Source organism: Gallus gallus, chromosome 4, assembly GCF_016699485.2.
Source record: "Gallus gallus isolate bGalGal1 chromosome 4, bGalGal1.mat.broiler.GRCg7b, whole genome shotgun sequence".
In the NCBI taxonomy this organism is placed as follows: Eukaryota; Metazoa; Chordata; class Aves; order Galliformes; family Phasianidae; genus Gallus; species Gallus gallus.
In genome coordinates, this window is record NC_052535.1 from 73,952,902 (window position 1) to 73,976,158 (window position 23,257).

The following is a 23,257-nucleotide window of genomic DNA, read 5'->3' on the forward strand; positions in this document are numbered from 1 at the left end:
CAAAGTATTAATGTTAAGGAAGTTTAACTTCTGAACCATTCAAATACTTAAGCATCAGACAGTTTTTCTTTCATGTGTTGTTCACACAACAGTGCAAATCCCCATCTATCTAGCTAGACATAATCACCTTCATCTTGGAATACCATTTCCTAGTTTTCAGCCATAAGCACTGATGTGTTAGTAACAAAGTAGTTCAGCTAGTATTTTCCCTGCTAGTTTTTCCCCCCAGATCTGTGTATTTGGATTCTTTGTCCATTATCATATCTACCAGAATATGTATTGAAGTAAACTGTTTTATTTCCGTTTTTATTAGTAGCTCACTGCTTGGAAGACTCTAAGCTTATTAATGCTGAGTAATGTGCCCCTGCAGCCCAGAAAGCCAACCATATTCTGAGCTGCATCAAAAGAAGCGTGGTCAGCAGAGAGAGGGAGGTGATCCTGCCCCTCCACTCTGTGCTGGTCAGACCTTACCTGGAGCACTGTGTCCAGATGTGGAGTCTTTGGTACTGGAGAGATGTGGAGCTGTTCGAGCATGTCCAGAGGAGGGCGACAAAAATGTTCCAAGGGATGAAACACCTCTCCTATGAGCACAGGCTGAGAGACAGAGGCCTGTTCAGCGTGAAGAAGAGAAGGCTCTGTGGTGACCTGATAGTAGCATTTCAGTATCTGAAGTGAACCAACAAGAAAGAAGGGGATAAACTCTTCAGCAGGGTCTGTGGTGAGAGAATAAGGGGAAGTGGCATAATATATTTTACATGTTTCTGTGCAGTATATACTGTTTTGAAAAATTTAGCATTGAGACTGTATTTCACAGCCAGTGTTTCACCTACAATTGTAGACTAGAACAGTAGAGGAGGAATGAGGTCCCTGTATGAATCAACAGAGTATGTTTTTTTTTCTTCACTGAAGGCAAAGAAAATATGGAACACCGAGCATGAAACTCTTTAGGGCCTAGCTGTTTTTTTCTGCAGAATTGTATATGGTGATATTTCGGGTTTTAACATATAAAATTTCACTAATTCTGGATTAATTTGGGATTTATTGAAAACCAAAACCAGAGACTTCTAAGTAAACAACTTTGAGAGCAGTCTCCTTTTATGTATTTCCAGAAAGTTTTCCATAAGAAGTTCACAAACAAGCCAACTAACGTTTGGGGTTCTGCCAAAACATTCTTGAAATACTCATTTCTACTTAAAGGAACAACAAGGTAAAGTAAAAGGAAAATAGAGTTTTTCTTTGAATTTATCAACCAAGTCTAAAAACTATACTTCATCCTGTAGAATTACTGATGCTGAAGATCTCTAACCCCTGATCACAGCAGTGTCCAGTTTGTTGCATCCAACACATCAAACCAGATACACGTCTGGGAATGCCTATATTTGTCACAAGCGGAGCCTGGTCTAACCAAGTGAACCAATAGAGGCAGGAATGTAATAACACAACCTGCAGGTATGTAAGAAGTACTGCTGTATAAAGGTGACTCTGTGCCTGCTAGATTTAGTGGTTAATAGCAAGCCAGCATTTGCCAGCAGTTATCATCTCTGTCTACTTGGAATAATAAATAACCACAGTATTGCAGACATAGCTAAGGGCAACCAAATGCTTCCTTTCCTTGGCGATTGCTGGAGCAAACAAAACATAACTGATGATATCCCAATCCATTAAGGAAAGAGATGAAATGTGGTAGGTTGTTTATTTTTTTTTCTACAGCAATCACTGCATAATGAACAGAGGGAAAATTAATTTTCAAAACAAAATGTATTAGGGGTAATTTAATGAAGGGCAGGAAAACAACAAAAAGTACAGAGAGTACTTGTTCGCAATTTGGAAGAAAAACACATTCAAGAAAATTTAAGAGTTACCTCAAGTAAAGCACTGCCAGTAACAACAAGATTACCAACACTGGCAGAAAATTATGAGATTGAGGGAAAGAAAGTTGAGGGTTTACTTCAATTCAGTTTAAGAAAACTAAACAAAAAATTGCAGAAAGATAGTATTTTCTGAGTAGTTGCTATTTTGGCTATATTCTGTGAGTTTTGGGTACAGTTTGCCTTCTTTTTTTGAACATATATCAGCTCCTATAATAAAAGATATTGCCTCCACCTACAAATCTTGTCTTTCCTGAAGTTCCATACTTCAGCTAACTTTTCTGCCAAGGCAGAAGGCTGCACTCCCTTTGCTAGTGTTCTCACTTTGCTCCAGCTACTGCTTTAATCCTGTCCTGAGCTGACTCAACTCCATAACTTGACAGAAAATCAGGTAAAAAGTTAAAAAGAAAAAGAAAAAAAAAACGTTAGTTGTTGAGTTGAATCTGTTTATTGTACAATCAGATTACTACCACGGGTAGAGCAAGAGACAGAATATATAACCTAAAGCTAGAGGGGTATGGGAAATCCAAGAGGAATGGGACTTCCTGGTTTTCGAAGCATCTGCAGAGCATAATCTCATCCTTACATCCTTAGACCAGAACTACAATACAGGTAGTGATCTAATAAACTTGACAGGAGTATATTACAGTTCCAAAAAAATAAAAAAATAACAGAAAAAAACACACTTGAAATATGTTAAGGGACTCCTGTGGGACATTTATTTTGGATTAAAAGCTTTTCTAAGTTAATGTGAAAATAATGCTTTCTCAAATCTTTAGCACAGAATGGAACTGTAGTATTTGCACTAAGGAAAAAAGAGGGTAAAAGCACAAGCCTCCAAGAACAATCTTTGGCTTAAAACCTTCAAGCCTTTTTAGAACAGGTGAGGAACTATATGCTCTGGGATTAGATTAACTGCAGAAGCAATGTAACTAAGAGAAGGCAACAGGATTAAAATCAACAGAAAACTCTTCAAAGTTTTAACAGTACCATTTTAAACAGAACAATCATTTAAAATGGTAGGATTGCAACTGCAATCCACAGTTACAGATCTTAGTAGGGGTGATCTCAGTAAGAACAGAGCAGATAGTAGAGAAAATCAAGGGCAAGTAACATGTTAATTTATAAATTAAAAAGATGGAAACAGCCATGACATTAATATGAAAAGTAGTGGTGAGAACCTGTCTCCATGCTGATCTTCACATGCGCTTCCCCCAGCACAAACATTTTATGTAGCTGTGTAGTGTACCACACCATGGAACTGACATAGCTGAATTTTATCAGAAGAAAGTAGAAAGAGGAAGAGCAATTTAACCCAGCACTATCTCTGAGGAGAACCATGACCTTGTTTTGATAGAGTACATCCCATTTTAAAACTCCTGCTGCCAGACCAGGAGTGATGGGGTTCTATAATGCAAAGCACTGATCCAATAGAATTTCACTCTGCAGTTTGAACTTGTTTAAAACAAAAGCCCAAGCTAAAGAATTAACTTTATTCTGCTGAGCTATATGCTAAACAGATATATATATTCTTATAGTTGGCACAATAGCAACTTAAGAGCATGAATGACAACTTTATATTTTGTGTCCTGACCTAATTTAGCTCAAGTGTAATTTAGGCATGGCATTTCGATTCAGATCAGGTTGGTCCTGCTGAGTGGCTCAGTGACTAATGCTAACACACAAAGCCATAGCCCGTGTATGCTGGTCAACAACTTCATTAAGTGGGACAGGTTCCATTTTGATTTGTGAGAGGCCAGACAAATGAAAGTAGAAAACACAAAGGTAGGTAAAGAGCACAGTAGCTAAAGAGTATCTACAACATGCCCAAGTAATGGTGATGCTGTTATTGAAGCCTTGTTCCACCTGCCCCATCCACAATTCCAATCCCTTGCCCATATCTTTTATTAGGCTGCATTTAAAACTGGGTTGCAACCATAGGTGTTCCACATCAATCAAAGAAACTGTACATTAAAGATTTTGTTAGCCTCATTTTGGCAGCTGTTATTGCCAATATAGAGTATTGTATTTCTGTGGTGTAGTGGGTATTTTGAAGTATGCTATTTGCCAGCACTCTGCTGTAAGGCTGGGGCTTTTTGAGTTCATGGTTAGTGACCAGCAACTTCTGATGGGCTCCAGAAAGTCAACATTCAACTTTTTAAATTAGGTGGTGCCAGATTTTATAACTTCATTGCAGGTTAGATAACAGCTGTTTTGTTAGCCTCAGACATCATGGTGGCAACGTACTTAGAGTTTTGTCTTCCATTGGCACAAAAGTGTTTGGGCCAGGCTGTACTGGATGCAGAGAAAAGTGAAAACATGACCTAAGTACCCCCAGAGAAAGCACTCCCAAATGTGCAATAAAAAGACACAGTGAAGACAAAGTGTTTTTGTTTAACACTTGAGCCTGAAATGACTTTTTCCACCCTTTGGCTCTTTGAATATGAAGTGGGAATAACAGTGTTACCTCATTTTTACAGGGATGATGTGAGGATAAGGTTTAACTTTGCAAGATGCCTGGCCTTATAGCACTGAAGGCTATGTAGTACCCAGGCACCGGGTTATCCTTTTTCCAGGAAGCATGACAGCAAGGAGGACTCCTGGAAGACCACGGATTCAGAGCATGGGACGAGCTGTGTGGTGGGGAAACAAACTGCACTGCTCTACAAGGGGAACATGGGCCACGAAGCATCACCGTCCCACAGAGAGCTGGGGACGCAAAGGCGGACAGAAATGGAGACATCGCCCGGATAACAAAATACACCGTGCCTGCAGAGGATCCACTGAGGGGCAACCCCCAGCCCCTCAGGCCGCACTCGTCACTCCGCTGCTCCGGGGAGCGGCACCCCTAAACCGCGCCCCCTCAGCCAGGGACGCGCAGGCGCGGTGAGGACCGCCACGGCGGCGGCGCTTGCGCAGTGAGGCCGGGGCCCGGCGGGCGCGCAAGCCGTGGGGTTCTCACACCGGCGGAAGGCGGCGCTGCTGCCGCTGCGAGGGGCCCTCCCGGCCCCGACACAAAGACGAGGGCGGGTGCGGCGGTGGCAGCTCCGGCCCGCCACCCCCCGGCACCACATGGCGGCGGAGCTGCGGCCGCGCCTGGCGCCGCCCCCGCGGAGCTAAGTGAGGGCCCGCTCCGCCGCGCTCCCTCCTCGTTCCTCTCCCATCCGGCACCTCCAGGAGGAGCGGGGCCGGGCCCCGAGCGCCATGCTGCCCCCGCTCCGCCGCGCTCCGTGCCGCCCGCTTCGTCCCCGTGCCCGCCGCCCTGCGCGCCTCCTGGCCGCGCTTCTTCTCCTGGCGGCGCTGAGGGGCGGCGGTACCGCGCTGCCCCCGGGCTGTAAGTACGACGGGCGCCCCAAAAGCTCCGGCAAAGCGGCAGCTGGCGGCCCGCTGGAGGTGAAGGTGGTGTGCAGCAACCTGGAGCTCGCTCACGTCCTGCCTCCCGAGGCACTGCCCAACCGGACGGTCACGCTGTGAGTACGGTCCCGGGGGTGGTGATTTTGGGGTGGGGGGGCAGCGGTTCGTGGAGCGCTGTGCGGGCGGCGGCGCGAGGGGCTGCGTGGTGTGGTCCCGCCCCACCGTGCATCGTCCCTGTGCTCCGTCCTAACTTCGGGTTACGTTCAGGCGTGCTGTTCCTACGTGGGCTTGATCCGAGCTCATCCATTTGAATAACAAGTTTCAAGCAGCGTATTCCAAACTAAGTAATGTATTGCTCTTCACGGGAAGGGTTTACGAGTTGTTTTTCTTTTCTTCCTGAGACACTAACCGAACCTGTGCAGTAACACTGAATTTCATCAGTGATGGCCCAGAAACCTGCGTTCTTTTTCTAGGGAGCCTGTGCTACTGTGGGAGGACTCGAGTGTGATTGAGTAGCGTGCAAGAAAGTTGATGAAAAGTGACTGTAGCAGGGGGTCTGGCTTAATATGCTTACCTATTTTGCTGGAATGAATGTCTCCAGCTATGGGACATCTTCCACGTCTCTGGGCAGCCTGTTCCACTGCCTCGCCACCCTTATTGTAAACAACGTTTTCTTTATACCCAATCTAAATCTCTTCTCTTTTTGTTTGAAACCATTTCCCCTTGTCTTATCATCGCAGACCCTGCTAAAGAGTCTGTATCCTTCTTTCTTGCAGGTTCCCTTTAGATAGTGAAAAGCTGCTGTCAGGTCACTTCAGAGCCTTCTCCAGGCTGAACAGCCCCAGCTCTCCCAGCCTGTCCTCATAGGACAGGTGTTCCATTCCTTGGATGGTTTTTGTGGCCCTCCTCTGGACATGCTCCAACAGATCCATGTCTCTAAATGCATGTACTTTTGTCCTGAGAACAACAGTCTGTGTCCTTTGCGAACTTTGACAGCACTTACACCTGATGGAAGGGCTTCTTTGAGAAGTTAGGGTGAGATGTGTACCCCAGTCATAAGGGCCAGTCAGTGGGAAAGGGGAAGACCAAAAAAGAGGGGCCTAAGTAGTTGCCCAGCTTGTCAATGTGCAGGGGGTCAGAATATTTCTAAATGACCTGTGGGAAATGACCAGAAATACTCATGTGTGAAGTTTCTGAAGTAGAAAGGAAAGCAAAAAGTGAAAGGTGACAGCTCTTTGATCAACAAATTGATTCCGGTCTTTGTTAGCTGTAAGTGCTATGCAGCTGAATAGTTGTTAAAAATACAGTATTATCCACAAAAAAAAAAAAGATAAAAGTATGTGTTAGTCTGGGTGATATGCTGAAGTTGACAGTGGGGGTCTTTTGATTCAAAAAGCTCGGAGTCCCAGCTGTGATTGCTGTGAAAGACAAGCAAATATCAAATATAGTATCCTTGCTGTGAATGGACCTTTGTTCATAATTGCAGTGACAGAAGAATTTGGAAGAATTCATTTCATTTTGATTCTTCATACTCCTTCGTTATCTGGAGCATATCTTCATACAGTAATTAGTTGCTTTCATTTCTAACCAGCCTTTGAAGTGCGTGACTACTTCTGAAACAGATTTTCCCTTCTATACTCCTAACTTTTTAAATGTCTTAACCAGAAAACACATTGTTTCTTGCTGTTTTCTCTATTAAGTATCATAACAGCATTGATAGAATCAATGTGAATGCACAATTGAAATTTTACTTAAATGTTAGACAAAGATTATTAAACTGATGCTTCAGATTTTTCTAAGTAGGCGGACACAGTGGTTGTTGTGTTTTGGTATCTTTCAGGTTTCTTCATTTCTGAGATATAACTTTCCATATCTCTGAGATCGTTTTACTGAGTCAGTGTTAACCTGGTTAGAAAATGTTGGTGATTTATGAGTTGGCTTGCCATGTGCCATTATGTGCAGTTTCACTAACATGCTGTTTAATAGTGGCTGAGTTAATTGTTATCTAATCTTTTTCCAAAATTAAGTTTTTTTTTTTTCTCCTCCAAGCTGATACTTGGAATTGCAGTGGTTGGTGGGTACTGGAAAGTTTTCTGATGAGAGTCAAACTGCCCTGAATTATCTTGAATCTTGATTCTTGCGGGATTCTTCTATTAAGATAAGTCCTATTTCTATTATAGCTTTTTGGATTAGTGGATCACTGCAGAGATAAGTAGCTGAAAATAGATCACTGTTGTGTAAATCAGCTATGTTTTAATTCAGTTAGTTTTATTCTATTATTTATTAGTTTTCTTCTATGTTGGCTCTTATTTTGCACAAAGCAATTTTAAATATGAGGACATTTGTATGGTTTCATATAAACAATGTATTATTTTCCTGGGAGTGAGCTAGACAGAACTTAGGTGTTTATGTTCTTGAGAATCCTGATTCCATCCTCATCGCTGTTCAAACTCTCACATTTCTGATATGTGAACTGCTGTGCATTTAGCATTTACTCCTCTGTATTTTTTCCTTCTGACATATTTTTGAGGATAAAACTGTCTAAAAAGTGAGGAAAAGAAAATCAATGGAAATAAGGATAAACAAGTTTGTATCTGAATTCTTGCACATTGTTGTAGTTGGTGGTTAATAATGGCGTTGGTAGGTTTGGCAAGGTCACAACTTAGGAAATGGCTGGCTTTTGTTTGCCACAAAACCTTTCATTGTGCTAGTAATTTAGGTCACTACTGGTTACAATTACTTAGAATCTGTAGTTACAATTCAGGGGAAAAAAAAACCCTAACAACTTCAATTAATAAAGGTTAAAGTAAGTTTGCTTTGTGGTTGAAGAAGGAAAGCAAACACTGAAATAAGTGCTTTAAAGTATAGAGAGTTGTGTACAGGAGGATAAGTAATGTTTAGGATTTAGGACTGTAAATTGAGATTCCTTTAGAGTCGAATTAGAATTAGCTAGTGCATTACTAAGCAGTTACTCACATTCACCTTGAAATATGACCTTCAGTTATGGCCAAGGAAGGGACTTGTAGCCTTATATAATAAAAAGTGATTGGGATGCAAATGAAGGGTGTACCTACATGAACATCCACAGATTGCTTTGACCTTTGTAGTTTAACCGGCCAGATGAGATGTTTTTGGTGTGAAGATAATGTAACTGGGTGAATGTAACTTCATTCTTTGTCTACTATATTTCTGTAGATATTGAAGTCACTGCCGTGATTCACGTTTAAGTAAGGTATAGCATGCTCCTGTTCCTTATGCAGTAGAAGTTTGAGATAAGATAACCATTGCTGTTGTTTTTTTGATGCAAGCTCAACTGAGGATTTCACAACTTTTTCTGTTGAACAAAGTGCTATCCCCCCCGAAGACAAGCCAATGAAGTTAAAATCCTTGTTGAGAATTTTAGTCACTGATTTACATAAAAGTTATCCTATAGGAATGTAAATGAATGGAGGAAATGCTTGTGTATTCAGTGAAGAACCATGTTTCTGAAACAGGAGCTTTACTAACCTACAAACAGCTTTGCATAGCCACATGCTCTGAAAGGAACATATGAATATCAGTGTTTGCACTTGCAAGTGTTAGCATTTACAAGCCATTGTATTAGCCTGGATTTGTATTCAGAACTGTTCAAAGGTATAACTGGATTGCTGTTGAGAAACATCTAAAAATGTTGCATTTTCCCTGCTTCCCAAATATCAAACTGCATCCATTAAGCAACTGAGGGGCATATTTATTTGGCCTTCCAAGAACCTTCAGATCTTTTCTATTTTTTTTAACTCGAATTCCTAAACTCCCAGCTTTTCATAGCAAAAGGTCACTCACATCACAAGGAATCACTCCTATCACAGCATGTGATTGCACTGTAATTACAGTAACTGTGTGTAGTTATGTGAGTAATATTTTCCTACTTGCAGTAAATGGATCTTCAAGTTCTAAAAATAAAACATATTGTTATTATACAGTGACTTATATTTATGGTTTTTAATACTCTTCCTTTTTTAAGGTGTCATCTATTGCTTTGCTAAACTATTTTGATTAATTTGTTTTCCTTTGTAGAGCCTTTAATATGTGTTAGAAAAAGTGTCCTTTACCAAAAGATTGTCAAACAGGAAAAACTGGCATAGTAAATGTATTCAGTGGAAGTTTCCCTCTTCTTTCTTTTCAAGTACATTTCCATTATTAACTTGAATGGTACTCTTGACAGCTAATCCCTTTTTGTTAATGTAGTCTATCTGAGACTGTTGTAAGTGCTCTGTACTAATAACTTCAACAGTGATAACATTTTTTGAAGACGCAGAGGGCTAATAACTCCCATTAAAACTTATCTTTAAATTTTCTTCAGTCATTGGATACGTGAACTGTGCAAAACATGTGTTTCTCAAGAATACATGGCAATACGGAGACAGTGCAGTAGTTGAGAATTGTCACGTGCACATTTTACCAGTGACATCCAGCCTGCAAGAATTGGTGGTGCTGTTTCATTTTCTGCGAGGCTTGTATTCTTGTAGATCTATACAGTATATGCCTACCATTTCTGTACGTTTTTTACCTTGTTGAGAAGATCGCAATCCACGTTGAAAATCACGTAACGTTTTACCTTATATCCTATTCCAGCACTGATTCGTCATTGTGGGTGGGGTTATTACATGATATTGAGTACATACAGTGTTCTTTTATAAATATGTATGCTCCCATGTATATTTGAGCATTGCAAGAAAACTTAGGTCACGACTTGAACTGCATTTACTTCTATTTTGGAATATTTTGTTCTGCCTCAATAACTACTACCATTTTCTTATTTACTCTGTGTGCGCTGGGGCACTCAAATTTGTATAGTGTTCTGCTGTTTCTTGTAGTGTAGTAATGTCTTTAACATATATAGTGGATAAATGGTGATTATTAAATACGTGTATGGTGAACAGATATGAACATATTTGGTGATTGCCATTGGTAATAATCTCCATGCAATAATGGTGATGTCAATACGTACTAGTGTTTCTTGAGATTCTTCCACACAAATGTGTTTGAATTGTTTTAAGTCCCTTTCAAAAAGGTTGTTGTACTTCTCATCAATACATTACATAGTTAAACGAGGCTTTTTATCATGGGTACAACTGTAGGCAGTCGTTGCACTTGAGAGGCTTTTAGATTTTGAATGGGAGCTATGTGTTGATTACTGCTACGTAGAGAGGAGGATATAGATAAATTCTGCAAAATTCTCAAACAAAATTAAAATTTTGTAATGAGGAAAAATTCAATTTCGTAATTTTTGTAGCTAGATATTTATGTAGCGCTGCCCAAAACCTTTTATTCACCAAAAAGATGGCCATATATGCAGTGCCCTTTATACGTTACATTTCAATGTGGTGTTCGCTATTTAGCCTCAAGAATTGGTATTTTCAACTTCAGTACTAACACTTTTTTCTTCTGTCTTTGATCTTTTGTTGATGAGTAGTATGCCTGGTTTTGTTCTGCAAATCTCCAAAATCGTAGAACTTTTAAATGTAAAGTTAAATTAAGAGTTGAAGAAATACAAATAGATTTTGTGCTGCGTTGATGCATGAGGAATGAACAACTGCATGTCTCATTCCTTTTTGCTTGCAGTTTGTTCACTTTTTAGATCTTATTTTTGTAATTTAAAATGAGTTGGGAGATGCAAGATGAGATTTTTTTTTAGAATGTGATGGGTCCCATATGTACTTCACGTGGGCCAAATATGTTGGAGGTTCGTGGATTTATTATTACTGCTTTAGTAGTTAGTCTTTACCTTCACTGTTATAATCTCTGTAATTTCTGAATCTATACTGTTTAAGTGCTTTCTTTGTACAAGTAACTCATGGAGATTAAAACCAGTTGAGCTTTTCTTCTCATTTGTGACAGTAAATGTTTTAAGAACTTCAGAGGAGATGACTAAAGCGTGTTCTGTGATGACATAATTACTGATTTTTAGATCTTATGTTGTAAAATACTTCAATTCTTTAACAGTAAACAGGTGAGAATTTTATTTTCACCTTTGGATGTCTCAGTATGGCTGTTTGGCAGTGAAAACTATGATGTCTTACTGCGCTTAGTGGCTGTTTGTTACTGTTTCTGTGCATTGCTCCTCCTTCAGCAAGGACAGGAGCATGTCCAGCACACAAAGTGGTGTGGTCACGCAGATACCCAGGCTGCCCTTTGCATGTCTGGGATGCCGAAGCTCTGTTGGGTGAGCAGAAATTATGGCTGGCAGCTGGGGAGGGGTGAAGGAAGGGGGAGCTGCATGTTGGTTACAGAGATGGGAGACCAGAAGGCCTCTGGAAGCAGTGAAAGTAGTGTAAGTAAGGTGCTGAAGGGGGTACAGCTGGTTTAGTGAGAGGTGAGTAAGAGTCCTTGGAAATAGAGCTGCTACTCTGGAAATCTTTGTAGAATTAGGAACTGCTTGCCACGAGGAAATGGATCATCCAACAGTACCTTGGAAAACTGTTCTGTTTTTGTCCACGTGATGTGGTATTGCTGTCTGAGGAGATGAACAAGATTTTCCTCTCAGATTAAAGAGCTCATCCATTATGAGTTAACCCGTGTTGTTACAGAATAGATTTAACCCTGAAACTTAGCAGTTGGCAGAATTTACTCAGAAGGTGTGCTCAGATTTCTGAAATCATCCTGTCAGAAAGATCCTAACTCTATGTACTGCATAAGAGTCATGTTTCAGGGCAACAGCAGCCCTCAAAAGGAACCCTCACAACAGTGTTGATGGTCTTGTTAAACCTGCCTCTTTCTGTGGTTGGCAGTGAATAGGTGTGTTACAGCTCTCTGCTGGAGAATGAGAGCCCCTTCCTCTTGCCCTCACTGCTTCCGACACAGCGATGGTCTGGAGCAAGGAACAGGAAAGTAAAGTCTCACTGCTGACAGCAGAAAGGGATGTCCATGTTAGGTGACTGAAATGCTGCTGCCCAAGCAGACATGCCAGGCATGCACCTTTACCTCCAGGCTCTGGCTCTGTGGGTGGCTTGCTGTTCCTTCTCTGTATGGCTCTACATGCAGTCAGTCCGAGGAGCTAAACTATTCCAAACCTGTTAACTTCTATAGGGCTAGGATATAAATTCTTGTGCAAATGTGTCTGTATGTTAGCAGTTGACAGGAAGTACCTGCAAACATGTCCAGACAAATCATGTCTAGACAAAGTACTTTCTTATCAGGTAATGTACTCACTGGAAATATAAATACATGAGACTGTTGGTTTGACAGCGTATGCTATAATTAATACTTCTGTGATAGGACTTAGGGAACAGATTGGCTGTAGCAGCTTAAGTTAAGAGGGTCTGGCTAGACATGTGTATACCATGTCTCCTGTGAAGTGAGCTAGTCTGCTTCATGTATATATGGGGGTTGGAAAAGTAGGGTAAGCTTGCACTGAAATGCAAAGGAACATCCTAAAAAATGTGCATCTGTTGAAGAAGAGAAAGCCAGGAAGGAGCAGAAGGGAGGGGAGTAAGGCAGGAGGTTTGCAGCATAAGTCAGTCATCTCTTAAACTGATGCAGATGCTGCAGATACAGAGCGGTTGAAAGAAAACTTGGAGGAAGTCTCTGAGGATGTTGTGGTCCCAGGGGTTAGATTGCCAGTGCTTTGGGTTAGCTTTAGGACCAGCAGCCCAGTGTGGGAAAAGGCTGGATGCTGCTTTGTACTCCTGGTTTTCTATACTAGGTAGGCTTTCCAGCCTAGGCTAAGCACTTGAAAGAGAGGTTTGGTTGTGAAGCTTATAATTTCTTGCTATGGTACTATCAGCAGCCTTACTATTCATTGTTGCCTTCTGCTTTGTCTCTTTTTCCAAGATGTTTTTCATGTAGTATTTTTTTGTTACATACTCCAGCGATGTGCACGATATTTCTAGAAATCTGTCCTTAAATGTAATGAATAAAGCATGTAGCCACATGTTGAATAGCAGCATACAGAATGTGCATCGTTGTCTTTATAAATTAAAGACACTGGGATTATGCAGGAAAAATAAAGGTTAGTCGTTACTTCTCATGAAGTTAATACATTTCCAGTTTAAAAATGCAAAGATATAAATAGACACGGATTTAATTTGGTAACTTCATTACTTCTTTGTGTTTTAGTTCACAGTCTTTAATATTACCTAATGTGCATAATGATAACATAGCACAGAAGATTCTTTATCTGTTGTGAACTTTGATTTTGGAAATGCTTCCTTGCTAAGTTTCCCTAATTGTATTGTTATTGTTCTCCTTTAGCAGGGGCTCTGAAAAGATTCATAATTCTTTTTCTGTATAATAGCTTGTAGATTGCTTAAAAGTTAACCCTGAAATGAGAACAAGTACTGTTCATGATCTGCTCAGTATGTTACTTGATCAGAGAATCATAGAATGGCCTGGGTTGAAAAGGACCACAGTGATCATCGAGTTTCAATGCCCCTGTATGTGCAGGGTTGCCAGCCACCAGACCAGGCTGCCCAGAGCCACATCCAGCCTGGTCTTGAATGCCTCCAGGGATGGGGCATCCACAGCCTCCTTGGGCAACCTGTTCCAGTGTGTCGCTACCCTCTGTGTGAAAAAACTTCCTCCTAATATCTAACCTAAACCTCCCCTGTCTCAGTTTAAAACCATTCCCCCTTGTCCTATCACTATCCGCCCCCATAAACAGCCATTCCCCCTTTCCCCCTCCTGTTTATACGCTCCCTTCAAGTACTGGAAGATCACAATGAGGTCTCCCCGGAGCATTCTCTTCTCCAAGCTAAACAAGCCCAGTTCCCTCAACCTTTCCTCATAGGAGAGGTGCTCCAGCCCTCTGATCATCTTAGTGGCCCTCCTCTGGACCTGCGCCAAGAGCTCCACGTCCTTCCTGTACTGGGGGCCCCAGGCCTGGACGCAGTACTCCAGATGGGGCCTCACAGGAGCTGAGAAGAGGGGGACAATCACCTCCCTCTCCCTGCGGGCCACCCTTTTTTTAATGCAGCCCAGAACACAGTTAGCCTTCCAGGCTGCAAGCACGCACTACTGGCTCGTGTCCAGTGCTGGCTCATGTAATTGATGCTACTTTGCTTTTGATACCAGTAACTCTGGAAGGCAAACTACTAACTGTTGAAAAATATTGTTTTTATGTCCTTGCTAAGTCACAGCTTCTACGAAAAATATTTGTTTCTGCATGTTCACTGCTTTCAACAGAAAGGCTAAAATAACCATCTGTACCATCCTGATTTTTGCTGGTGGCCACTTTCCCAGTCCTTGGAGTATGCAACTATCACCATGAAATGATCTGATTTGTTTTCTGCTTCGTGACTCTCTTTGAGTCTCTTTAATTGTGTTCTGAAAGCTACTTCAATATTCAGCTGGAAGTTATGCAATCCCTCATTCTTTGTACTTCTTGGAGACCATTTTGACTGTTCTGTAGTGTTAATGGATTTGTGTAATTCATCTTCTGCATCTTATGAAAGGATTCATTTGTGAAATTTGGAGATGAATTCCTGACTGTCTGACTCCTGGCTTAGTAATAGTAGTTTTATTAGAACAAAACTTTTTGTGCACAGTGGTTTATTACCTCATTCTAAAGGTAAAGACAAAACAAGCCTTGATTTTTTTTTTTATTTATTTTTCCCCCCTCTTTTACTGCTCTGTCATAAAGAAATGGCTGATGGCAGCAGCTTGATCTGCTCACAAGTGATGTAAGTGTTTTGCATAGTAGCAGTTGGGCATCTGTTGCTAAAGATCTTGCCAATTAATGAGTCAGAGATGAGTTTCTTTGCAGAGTTGTACTAAGCTCTGGAGTAAAGTGAAAATAAGGCTTCCCAAACCAAGCTGTAATTGATGAAGGAAAACTTCAGCACTGTTTATCGGATGAGTCAGAAGTTGGGGTAGCCTTTCTGTTTTATTTTCTATGGGAAGAGGATTGTTACTGTGTTGCATTATTTCAGGTTGCCTCTTCACAGCCATTCCATTCAAAGGAAAGGGGAAGTATTTTAAGATGACTTTGAGAGGTTGTCCAGAACCTGCTTTTTCAGCTGTCTTTTCCTGTTAGTGCTGTGGTATATTTGTATGTGATAGTTCCACATCCTAGTTTGTATTCTTACAAAGGGGATGGGTAGTGGACAAGCAAAACACATTTCATTCAGGCAGGTTTTCTTGATCTTAAAAATAAAACAAAAAGAAAACAAGAACAGCCAGTATCTGATCTGCAGCATGAGACATCGGTGATGTTTGGCTATGGGAACATCTTCATGAATCCTCCAGATGCATCATTTCTGTTGGGTCACTTGTTACAGAAGAGTTGAACAAGATAAGAATGAGTGAAATTTCTCTCTGTGATTTTTCCCTTTTAAACTTCTTAATGATAGAAAAGTTTGGGTATTTTCAGAACCACTTCCCTCTTAGGAATAATTGTTCTTAAACTGATAAAGTTATTATTGATAATAAATAATTGTCTGTATCTAAGTGGTGCATAGTAGTCCATCAGTTTACTGTACATTAATAGACAGGAATTGTAAAAGTGAATATAAAATGTCTACTTTGAAGTGAGTGCTTTATGGTGTTTTGTCATGTTATGCCACGTCCCTAAACACTTCTAATAATGTATAGACTAAGTATATTAATAGCAAGTTTTAAACTGCATTTTTTAAAGATTACACTTACAGCATTAAGTATGATGAAATGTCTTAGGTTATATGGAGTGTTGTAAAATCTATCATTTATTGTACTAAACCTTTATGGTTGAGCAACTAACAGCTTCCACAGAAAATACTAAATCAGGCTGACTATAATTTGTACATCACACTCCAGAGACAAATATACTTAGTGCTCAGATATTCAAAGGCTTCTACTTTAGGCCTATTATTTATAGGCAGTGTCAGAAAACTGATTTTTTTTTTTAAGAGAATTGTACCTTTTATTTAGTTCAAGTTTAGTTCACTCGATTGCTGCTAGTTTTGAAGTGGTTTCTGTTCCATCTTAAATAGCTGTTTGTTTATTTTTCTGGAAATAAATTCATTAATACATTAACAAATAAATTCATTAAATTATGAAATGAAGTCAATTACAACTAAAATACAGAAGATTTTTGTGCCTCCAAAGACTGTAGTGTGCTTGCTTGTGTTGACTTAGGTATTTTCTAACTGTCATGTTTGTTTTTCTTTTCTTTTTAACCATAGACCTAAATTGGATTTGGTGTTTTTTCTTTGCTGCTGCTGTTATGCCTTATATTCCTTTTGCATTAAGTAATAATGAAGTTTTTTTTATAAGCTCCTTCATTTATTTCATTTTATTCCTTTTCTTTCTGTGTATGTTTCTGGAACCAGGAAGGATGTGGAAATAAATGTGTACTTGGCTCAGATTGGTTTAGACTGCAACATGAATCCTGTACCTACCTATTATTTCTTCTTTCTGCCTAAGTTGAAACCTTTCTCAGAGTAAAAGTAAAAATAGCTTCAAGACTTCAAGGTGTACTAGTTCTAACACTTCAGTTAAGTATTAATAGTATTTCAGGCATTCTATGCCAAAGATAGTTTTTCTATTTTTTTCTCTTGCTTTTACTATTAAAATATCAGCATTCTGCCTTGCCAAACTACAGTCTCAGAAATATATATTTCAATTCTGCTCTGTTTTGGATCTTCCTTGATGCAGGGAGATCACCCATGAGTTTTTGATTTGTATTTCTGTTTTTGAAACTTGGGGGGGGGGGGGGGGGGGCGTGTGTGTGTACGTGTATGTATTATATGTGTGTGTGTGTATATATATATTATATATATATATTATTTGTTGACTCATTTAGGTTATCACAGAAGCAGGCGAGGAGCAATTTTAGCAAATTTTCTTCTTAGCTTGATCCTCTGGTGGATGTTACAGGCATTATAGGCAGACTTAACTGCAAATTTTTTTGTATACTTTTAAAAATAAGCATTTTTCTTATGCTTTTACCTTTCCATCCATTGCTGTGATCAGTTTTCACCCAGGACTGACTGGCTGTTTGCAGTACTGTGATGATCATGCTTAAGCAGATGTGTAAATTAATATTTTGAAAGATGCTCGGGTGTTTCTGTAGTTTAACATTGCTTATGGAGCATTGGGCACCAGAGATGACTTGAGATCAACTGCAGAAATACATGCTGTAACTGGCAGAGGAGGAGAAAAGATAGGCTCTCCTTTAAGCATCAGAACTGTTACCTTGGTTGACTGATTCACTTTTAACTTCAAGAATTTTCAAACCTTCTGCCTGTCAGAATGAAAGATTCTTACAAAATTTCACAAAAATTGTTCAGCTGTCTTGATCCTGTGTACATGTGTGTGATTAAGAGACACTGACTCAAAGCCAGAGCTTTAAGACAAAAAAAAAAACAACTGCCTGCACTGATTGTTGAAACCATAGATGCTTGTGGCAGTCTTTAAGTAGTTTTCTTTTCCAGGTTTCTCAGTGTAATATATGGCTATGTCAAAATGATGCTGTTTTCATAGAAGGTATCTCTGTATTTTAGTTTCATCTTATTCTTGATGTGTTTAGAAGTACTAAACCTTGTCATCAGATAATAAATTTTATGTGTTGGAGGAAAGGTGTGTTTGTTTTTATTGCTACTGTAAAGGATATCTGTAAGATGTAGCAGAGTGGAGAAAATCTCCTAGTGGCAGTTGTTAGTGCTGAAGCAGTGTGATCCAGCCTGAGGATATAATTGGTGCAAGTGAAGAAGAGAACAGACTTGCTGGATCTGCAGGACACATTTGATAGAGGATCTGTCAGAAACTGAAGTGACTGTTGCTGAAGTTATGGAACAGATTGACATAGTGAATAAATTTTACAGGATGAGATGGTGTTCACTGGAGAGCTTTTAGAAGAACTCGGGGATGGAAAGTCAAATGATGGATGGCTGAAGTCGCACTTAGAATGAACTTACATATCCTGTTGTGGGAAGTTCTTCCCCCCCAAAGCTATGGAGTTCTTCACAATCAACTAAATATTGACAAAAATGATCCAGTTGATGGAGTAAGACATAGGAGATTTTCTAAAATGCATCTTGCAGTCCCTTGCCAAAGGCTTTTGAAGAAAAATGTCAGCACAAAATGAGAAAACATTGTATCAACAGCTAAATTGCTAAAAGATGAGAGCAAATGTGGAAGTAAATGGTCAGTCTTCACAATGGAATGGAGTCTTCCAGACCTGAAATACATAATGTATTTGTTAGTGACCTGTAGAAGAGGGTTTTTGGGGTGACAATTTGAGTTACTCAATAAGAATGAGGATGAACTGATGGGTTTCAGAAGTTTATGAAACCAGTAACTGGGCAGCAAGATGGCAGAAGCAGCACACTAGAGAAGTAAAAGATTTTATTGCTAACGATAATGATTCTGTTTAAATATGTGAGATGGCAGTCACTGTGCTGACCCGCATACTTCAGTTTTCTGTACCAGTGGTAAAGGCAGACCAGATGTTAAGAATTGCTAGGAAAACAATAGGGAACAAAATAAAACATTGTTACATCACTATGTAGGTTTGTAATTTTTCCAAGCCTTGAGTGCTACTTCAGTTTTTGTAGTATTGTCTCAAATTTTGAGTGTAATAAAACTGGAAAAAGCTCAGAAACTAGTAAGAAAGTACAAAATGACTTTTGTGTGAGAAGTAATTAAGGAAAATATGCATCTTCCCATCTGGCAAGAGGCAGTGTGGGACAATACACAATTGTGTGTGGTAAAGAGAGGATAGATACAGACTGATCACTGCTTGCTTCAATACTATAAAGGGGAAGTACTGAAGGAAACTGATAGGAGCCATGATGAACAAAGAACACCTCATTTCCTTTGTTTTGAAGTTTTGCAATGTGAAACCCTTTGCTAAGGAGTGTTTTGGATGCCCGAGTGGTATTCAAAAATGATTTCAGAAGGAAGATAGGAAAAATTGTGATAGAAAGTGCAGCCTTCGAAGGAAGGAAGCATCCATGAGATTTCATATCTTCAGGATAGTTTGCGTTTGCAGATGACTACTGTTTGAAACAGGGTACCATATGGAAGAAGAAACTTGCAGTTACATGTGGTCCTTCAAAAAGCAAGAAGTAATGGATAGAAGGACTGCTCAGCTTATTCAGTGAATAATATAGCAAATAATTTTGTTACTCAATTTGTAATATAGTGTTCTTTTCTGTTCTTATTTACAGGATTCTGAGCAACAATAGAATAACCGAGCTGAAGAATTGTTCCTTCTCTGGATTAAACCTTCTTGAAAGATTGTAAGCACTTCTTAAAAATATATTTCACTTCAAAACAAGAGTTATATTCTGTTTATTTCATTAATAACTCTGGTATCAAGATGTTTCCGTTTTATTTGAATGTAGCTTTTTGTGATTACAAAGTTAATATAATTAAGAATTCATGAAAATGAGTTTTATATAACAGCAAAGAGGGGATTTAGTAAAAGCTGCAACCATGAAACTAGATGTAAATGAAAAAATGCAAAAAAAAAACAAAAAACAAAAAACAAACAAAACAAAAACCCCACACCAGTTGGCCAACCAAAGAAACCCCACCCACATAAACCAAACAAGAAGAACAAGAATGGCCAGCCAACCCTGAAAATTCATCAGTGACACTGACAGTGGGATTGAGCACTACCTCAGCAAGATTGTAAATGACACCAAACTGTGTGTTGCAGTCAACATGCCTGAGAGACGGGATGTCACCCACAGAGGACTAGACAGGCTTGAGCAGTGAACCTCATGAGGTTTGAAAAATACAAGATCTTGTACCTCAGTCATGACAGCCCTCACTATTAATATAACCTGAGGAACTAGAGGATAGAGCACAGCCCTGCCTAAATGAGCTTGAGGTACTGGTGGATGGCAAACTGGACATAAGCAAGCAGTGTGCCTTCGCAGCCCAGAAACCCAACTGTATCCTGGGCTGCAATAAAAGAAGCATGGTCACCTTTGTGGTTGAGTAAGGTGATCCTGCCCCTCTACTTTGTTTTGGTGAGACCTCACCTGGAGTACTAAGTCCAGATATGAAGTCCTCAGCACAGGAGAGACGTAGGCCTGTTGGAGTACGTCCAGAGGAGGGCCACAAACATAATTAAAGTGATAGAACACCTCCCCTACAAGGATGGGCTGAGGGAGCTGGGGCAGTTCAGCGTGGAAAAGAGAAAGCTCTGGGGAGGCCTGATAGTGGCCTTTCAATATCTAAAGGGGGGCTATAGGAAAGAGGGGGATGAAATCTTTATCAGGGTCTGTTGTGATAGGATGTGGAGAAATGGTTTCAAATTAAGAGAGGGGAGATTTTTATTGGAAATAAGGAAAAAGGCTTTTTAAAGTAAGTGTGGAGTGGCGCTGGAATGGATTGCCCAGAGATGTAGTGACTGCCCTGTCCTTGGAGACTTTCAAGGTCAGGCTGGATGGGACTGAGCAGGCTGATCTAGCTGTAGGTGTCCCTGTTCGTTGCAGGGGAGTTGGACTAGATTACCTTCCAGTACTTGAGGGGGCCTACGGGAAAGCTGGACAGGGGCTTTTTATAAGGGCATGTAGCGATAGGAAAAGGGGAAATTATTTTAGACTGGAAGAGGGTAAATTTAGACAAGATATTAGGAAGAAGTTCTTTACTGTGAGGGTGGTGAGACTCTGAACAGGTTGTCCAGCGAGACTATGGATGCCTCCCTCCCTGGAAGCATTCAGGGCCAGGCTGGATGGGGCTTTGAACAACCTTGTCTAGTGTGAGGTGTCCCTGCCTATAGCTGGGAGGTTGGAACAAGATGGTCTTAAATGTCCCTTCCAACTCAAACCATTCTATGACCTTTAAAGGTCTCTCCCAACCCTGGTGATTCTGTGACTTTTCCAGAGGAAGCAAATGGACCCTCTAAAAGAGGGTGTATGCAATGTCAGTTTGTTATTGGAATATATATTAATGGTTTTTCTTGTTAATATAATGGTTTTTCTTGTTATTTTACAATCCTTGTATATATCTCATGTATGGGGGAAAATGGGAGTGAGCCCAATGGGAGTAACGTCTTTAACTTTTCCTGCTTCCTGTTTTCACTTTCCCTTTCAGATGATATATTGCCTGTGGGATAAGAAGCATTGTAGCTTCTGTTATAGTCAGCTTTTTTTCTGGCTGATATAAGGTCAGGATTGGCAGGTTGATCTACCTGGGAGCAAGCAGGAACTTTAGAGATAGGGATTTTTCTAGGCCATTTGACTGGGAAAGTAGCCAGTTTCATAATCATCTTGCAACATCTAGGAAGAGTTCCAAAGTCTTTTGGCTTCAGGGGATTAAAAGTATTTTATTCATCCTCTGAAACTTGAAGGCTGCAATCCCAGTCACCTGGCCTAAATAAATTCAAATGCTTCTATCATTCCACCTCCCATGTGGTTGGAGAAAAAGATACGTCTCCTACATTGACAGATGAGCTTTATTGTAGAAAAAAGATTTTGTGCCAAAAAGACAAGGTTATCAGCAGGGACAGCATTCTAGATCTTTACGCATTATTTTGGCATCATTGCACGGGGTAATAAAAGCATCTGCTGACAATTGTTAGTTTTTGCAACTCGTTACAATTTTCAGACAGGAAATACTTGAAACTCTAATCAGTTTGAGGTGATCATTTGCATTTAATCCATGAATCTAAGTCTTAATTGTGTTTATTACAATTACAATCCAGAGTTCTTCCATTTGATACCTGTCACTTGTAAGGGGTTTTAGGTTATTTTTATATCTCCTGTCAAGAAAAGGAAAATAAAGCAATAAGTAATCCGTCATGCATTCCACCTTTAAAGAGATCTGGACTAGGCAGCTTTTCAGATGATGTGGTGCTTTAATTTGAATGAGATAACACACTTAGTGTGTGCTGGTGTAAGCAGTAACAAATTAGTATTAGGAGTCAGCTGTCTTTATCATGAAAGAAGGGATAACTGATATGACATACTAATCATTAATGAGCGTTTTTTCTTTTTTAGTTTTCTGCCTTAAATGTTCTTAAGACCTGTGCATGTAACTTTAGGACAGAGGGTAATCATGTAATAAAAGTATTTTACGAGTCAGAGTTGAATAGTCATTCCCTTGATTCAGTTTCTGGGGGAACTGAATCTGTTAGGATACCCTTGCCCAGAGAAACCCCAAGTCTTTACTGAGCTTTGTTGGGTTGAGAATGCTGCTGTCTGTTAGGGAAAATATTTCATCGTGATTTTCAATAGTCTGGACAACAGTACTGTACTGCAGCTGGTATTGAAAAGAATTTGAAATTACACTTTATTTCTGAATTTCTCAACTTGAAAGTTCAGCACCTGCCGCATTTTAGAAGGGTATCAAGACTTCATTAAGTAACCTTAGTTATTAATCCTTGAATTCTGCCTTGATTTTTGTCTTTTCTGAAGTAGACAAAATCATTCTTTACTTGTAAGCTCCACTTTGAAAAGTTATTGCAAGCAGCTTGAGGAAAGATGACTGTGTTTGTTTGAATTTATTCTGCAGCCCAGTATATGCATACATAGTTTTAGAGATGGTAGTTTGAGAAAATAACATACAGTTTATCTCAGAAGTCTCACTGTGCCTTATGAGAATGCAAAATGAAAGTTATAGCAGAAGCTAAAATAATTTTTTGCCTTTTTTTTTCCTACCTGATATGCTTGAAATGTGAAGCATTTGCTTTTATTAATAATATGCTTGGAAAAATGTGTTGGCTAAATTTCACTCATATATCGGATTTCCTTCTTCACTGGAGGGATCTCTTTTGTGTATGTGATATTTTGTGTTATTCTTGCTGTTGTGGAGGTGCTGTACTTAGCCATGTCACTTTCCTACTGATGAAAACAAGCCTTCTCTTCGAAACCTTCAGTTTTTACATTAGTGTTGGCCAACTCTTCCTAAAAAGCAGGCTGTTTTGTTTTCCCTTTCAAGAAAATGAAAAGATAATATGGCTTAATAATATATATGCAATATGATAATATTCTTGCATTACCATAATACTGAAAACTTTCTAAAATGTGGAAATTGTAACTGAGAATAGCTAGAAAAGAATTGTGGATGCTTCTGTGCAAGAGAATATTTAATCCATGGTAGAATTGTGAAATACATACAATTTC

At 39.8% G+C, this 23,257-nt stretch overlaps 1 protein-coding gene across 1 annotated transcript in view; it reads left to right on the forward strand.

Annotated features, from left to right (window-relative positions):
• The first annotated feature begins 4,852 nt into the window (after positions 1–4,852).
• Positions 4,853–23,257, forward strand: part of ADGRA3 (adhesion G protein-coupled receptor A3) — a 56,513-nt gene continuing 38,108 nt past the window's right edge. The window contains exons 1-2 of the mRNA XM_420763.8: positions 4,853–5,338; positions 19,349–19,420. Of these exons, the coding sequence (XP_420763.5) occupies positions 5,073–5,338; positions 19,349–19,420 (338 nt within the window). The 5' untranslated portion in view covers positions 4,853–5,072. The remainder of the gene's footprint in view (positions 5,339–19,348; positions 19,421–23,257) is intronic.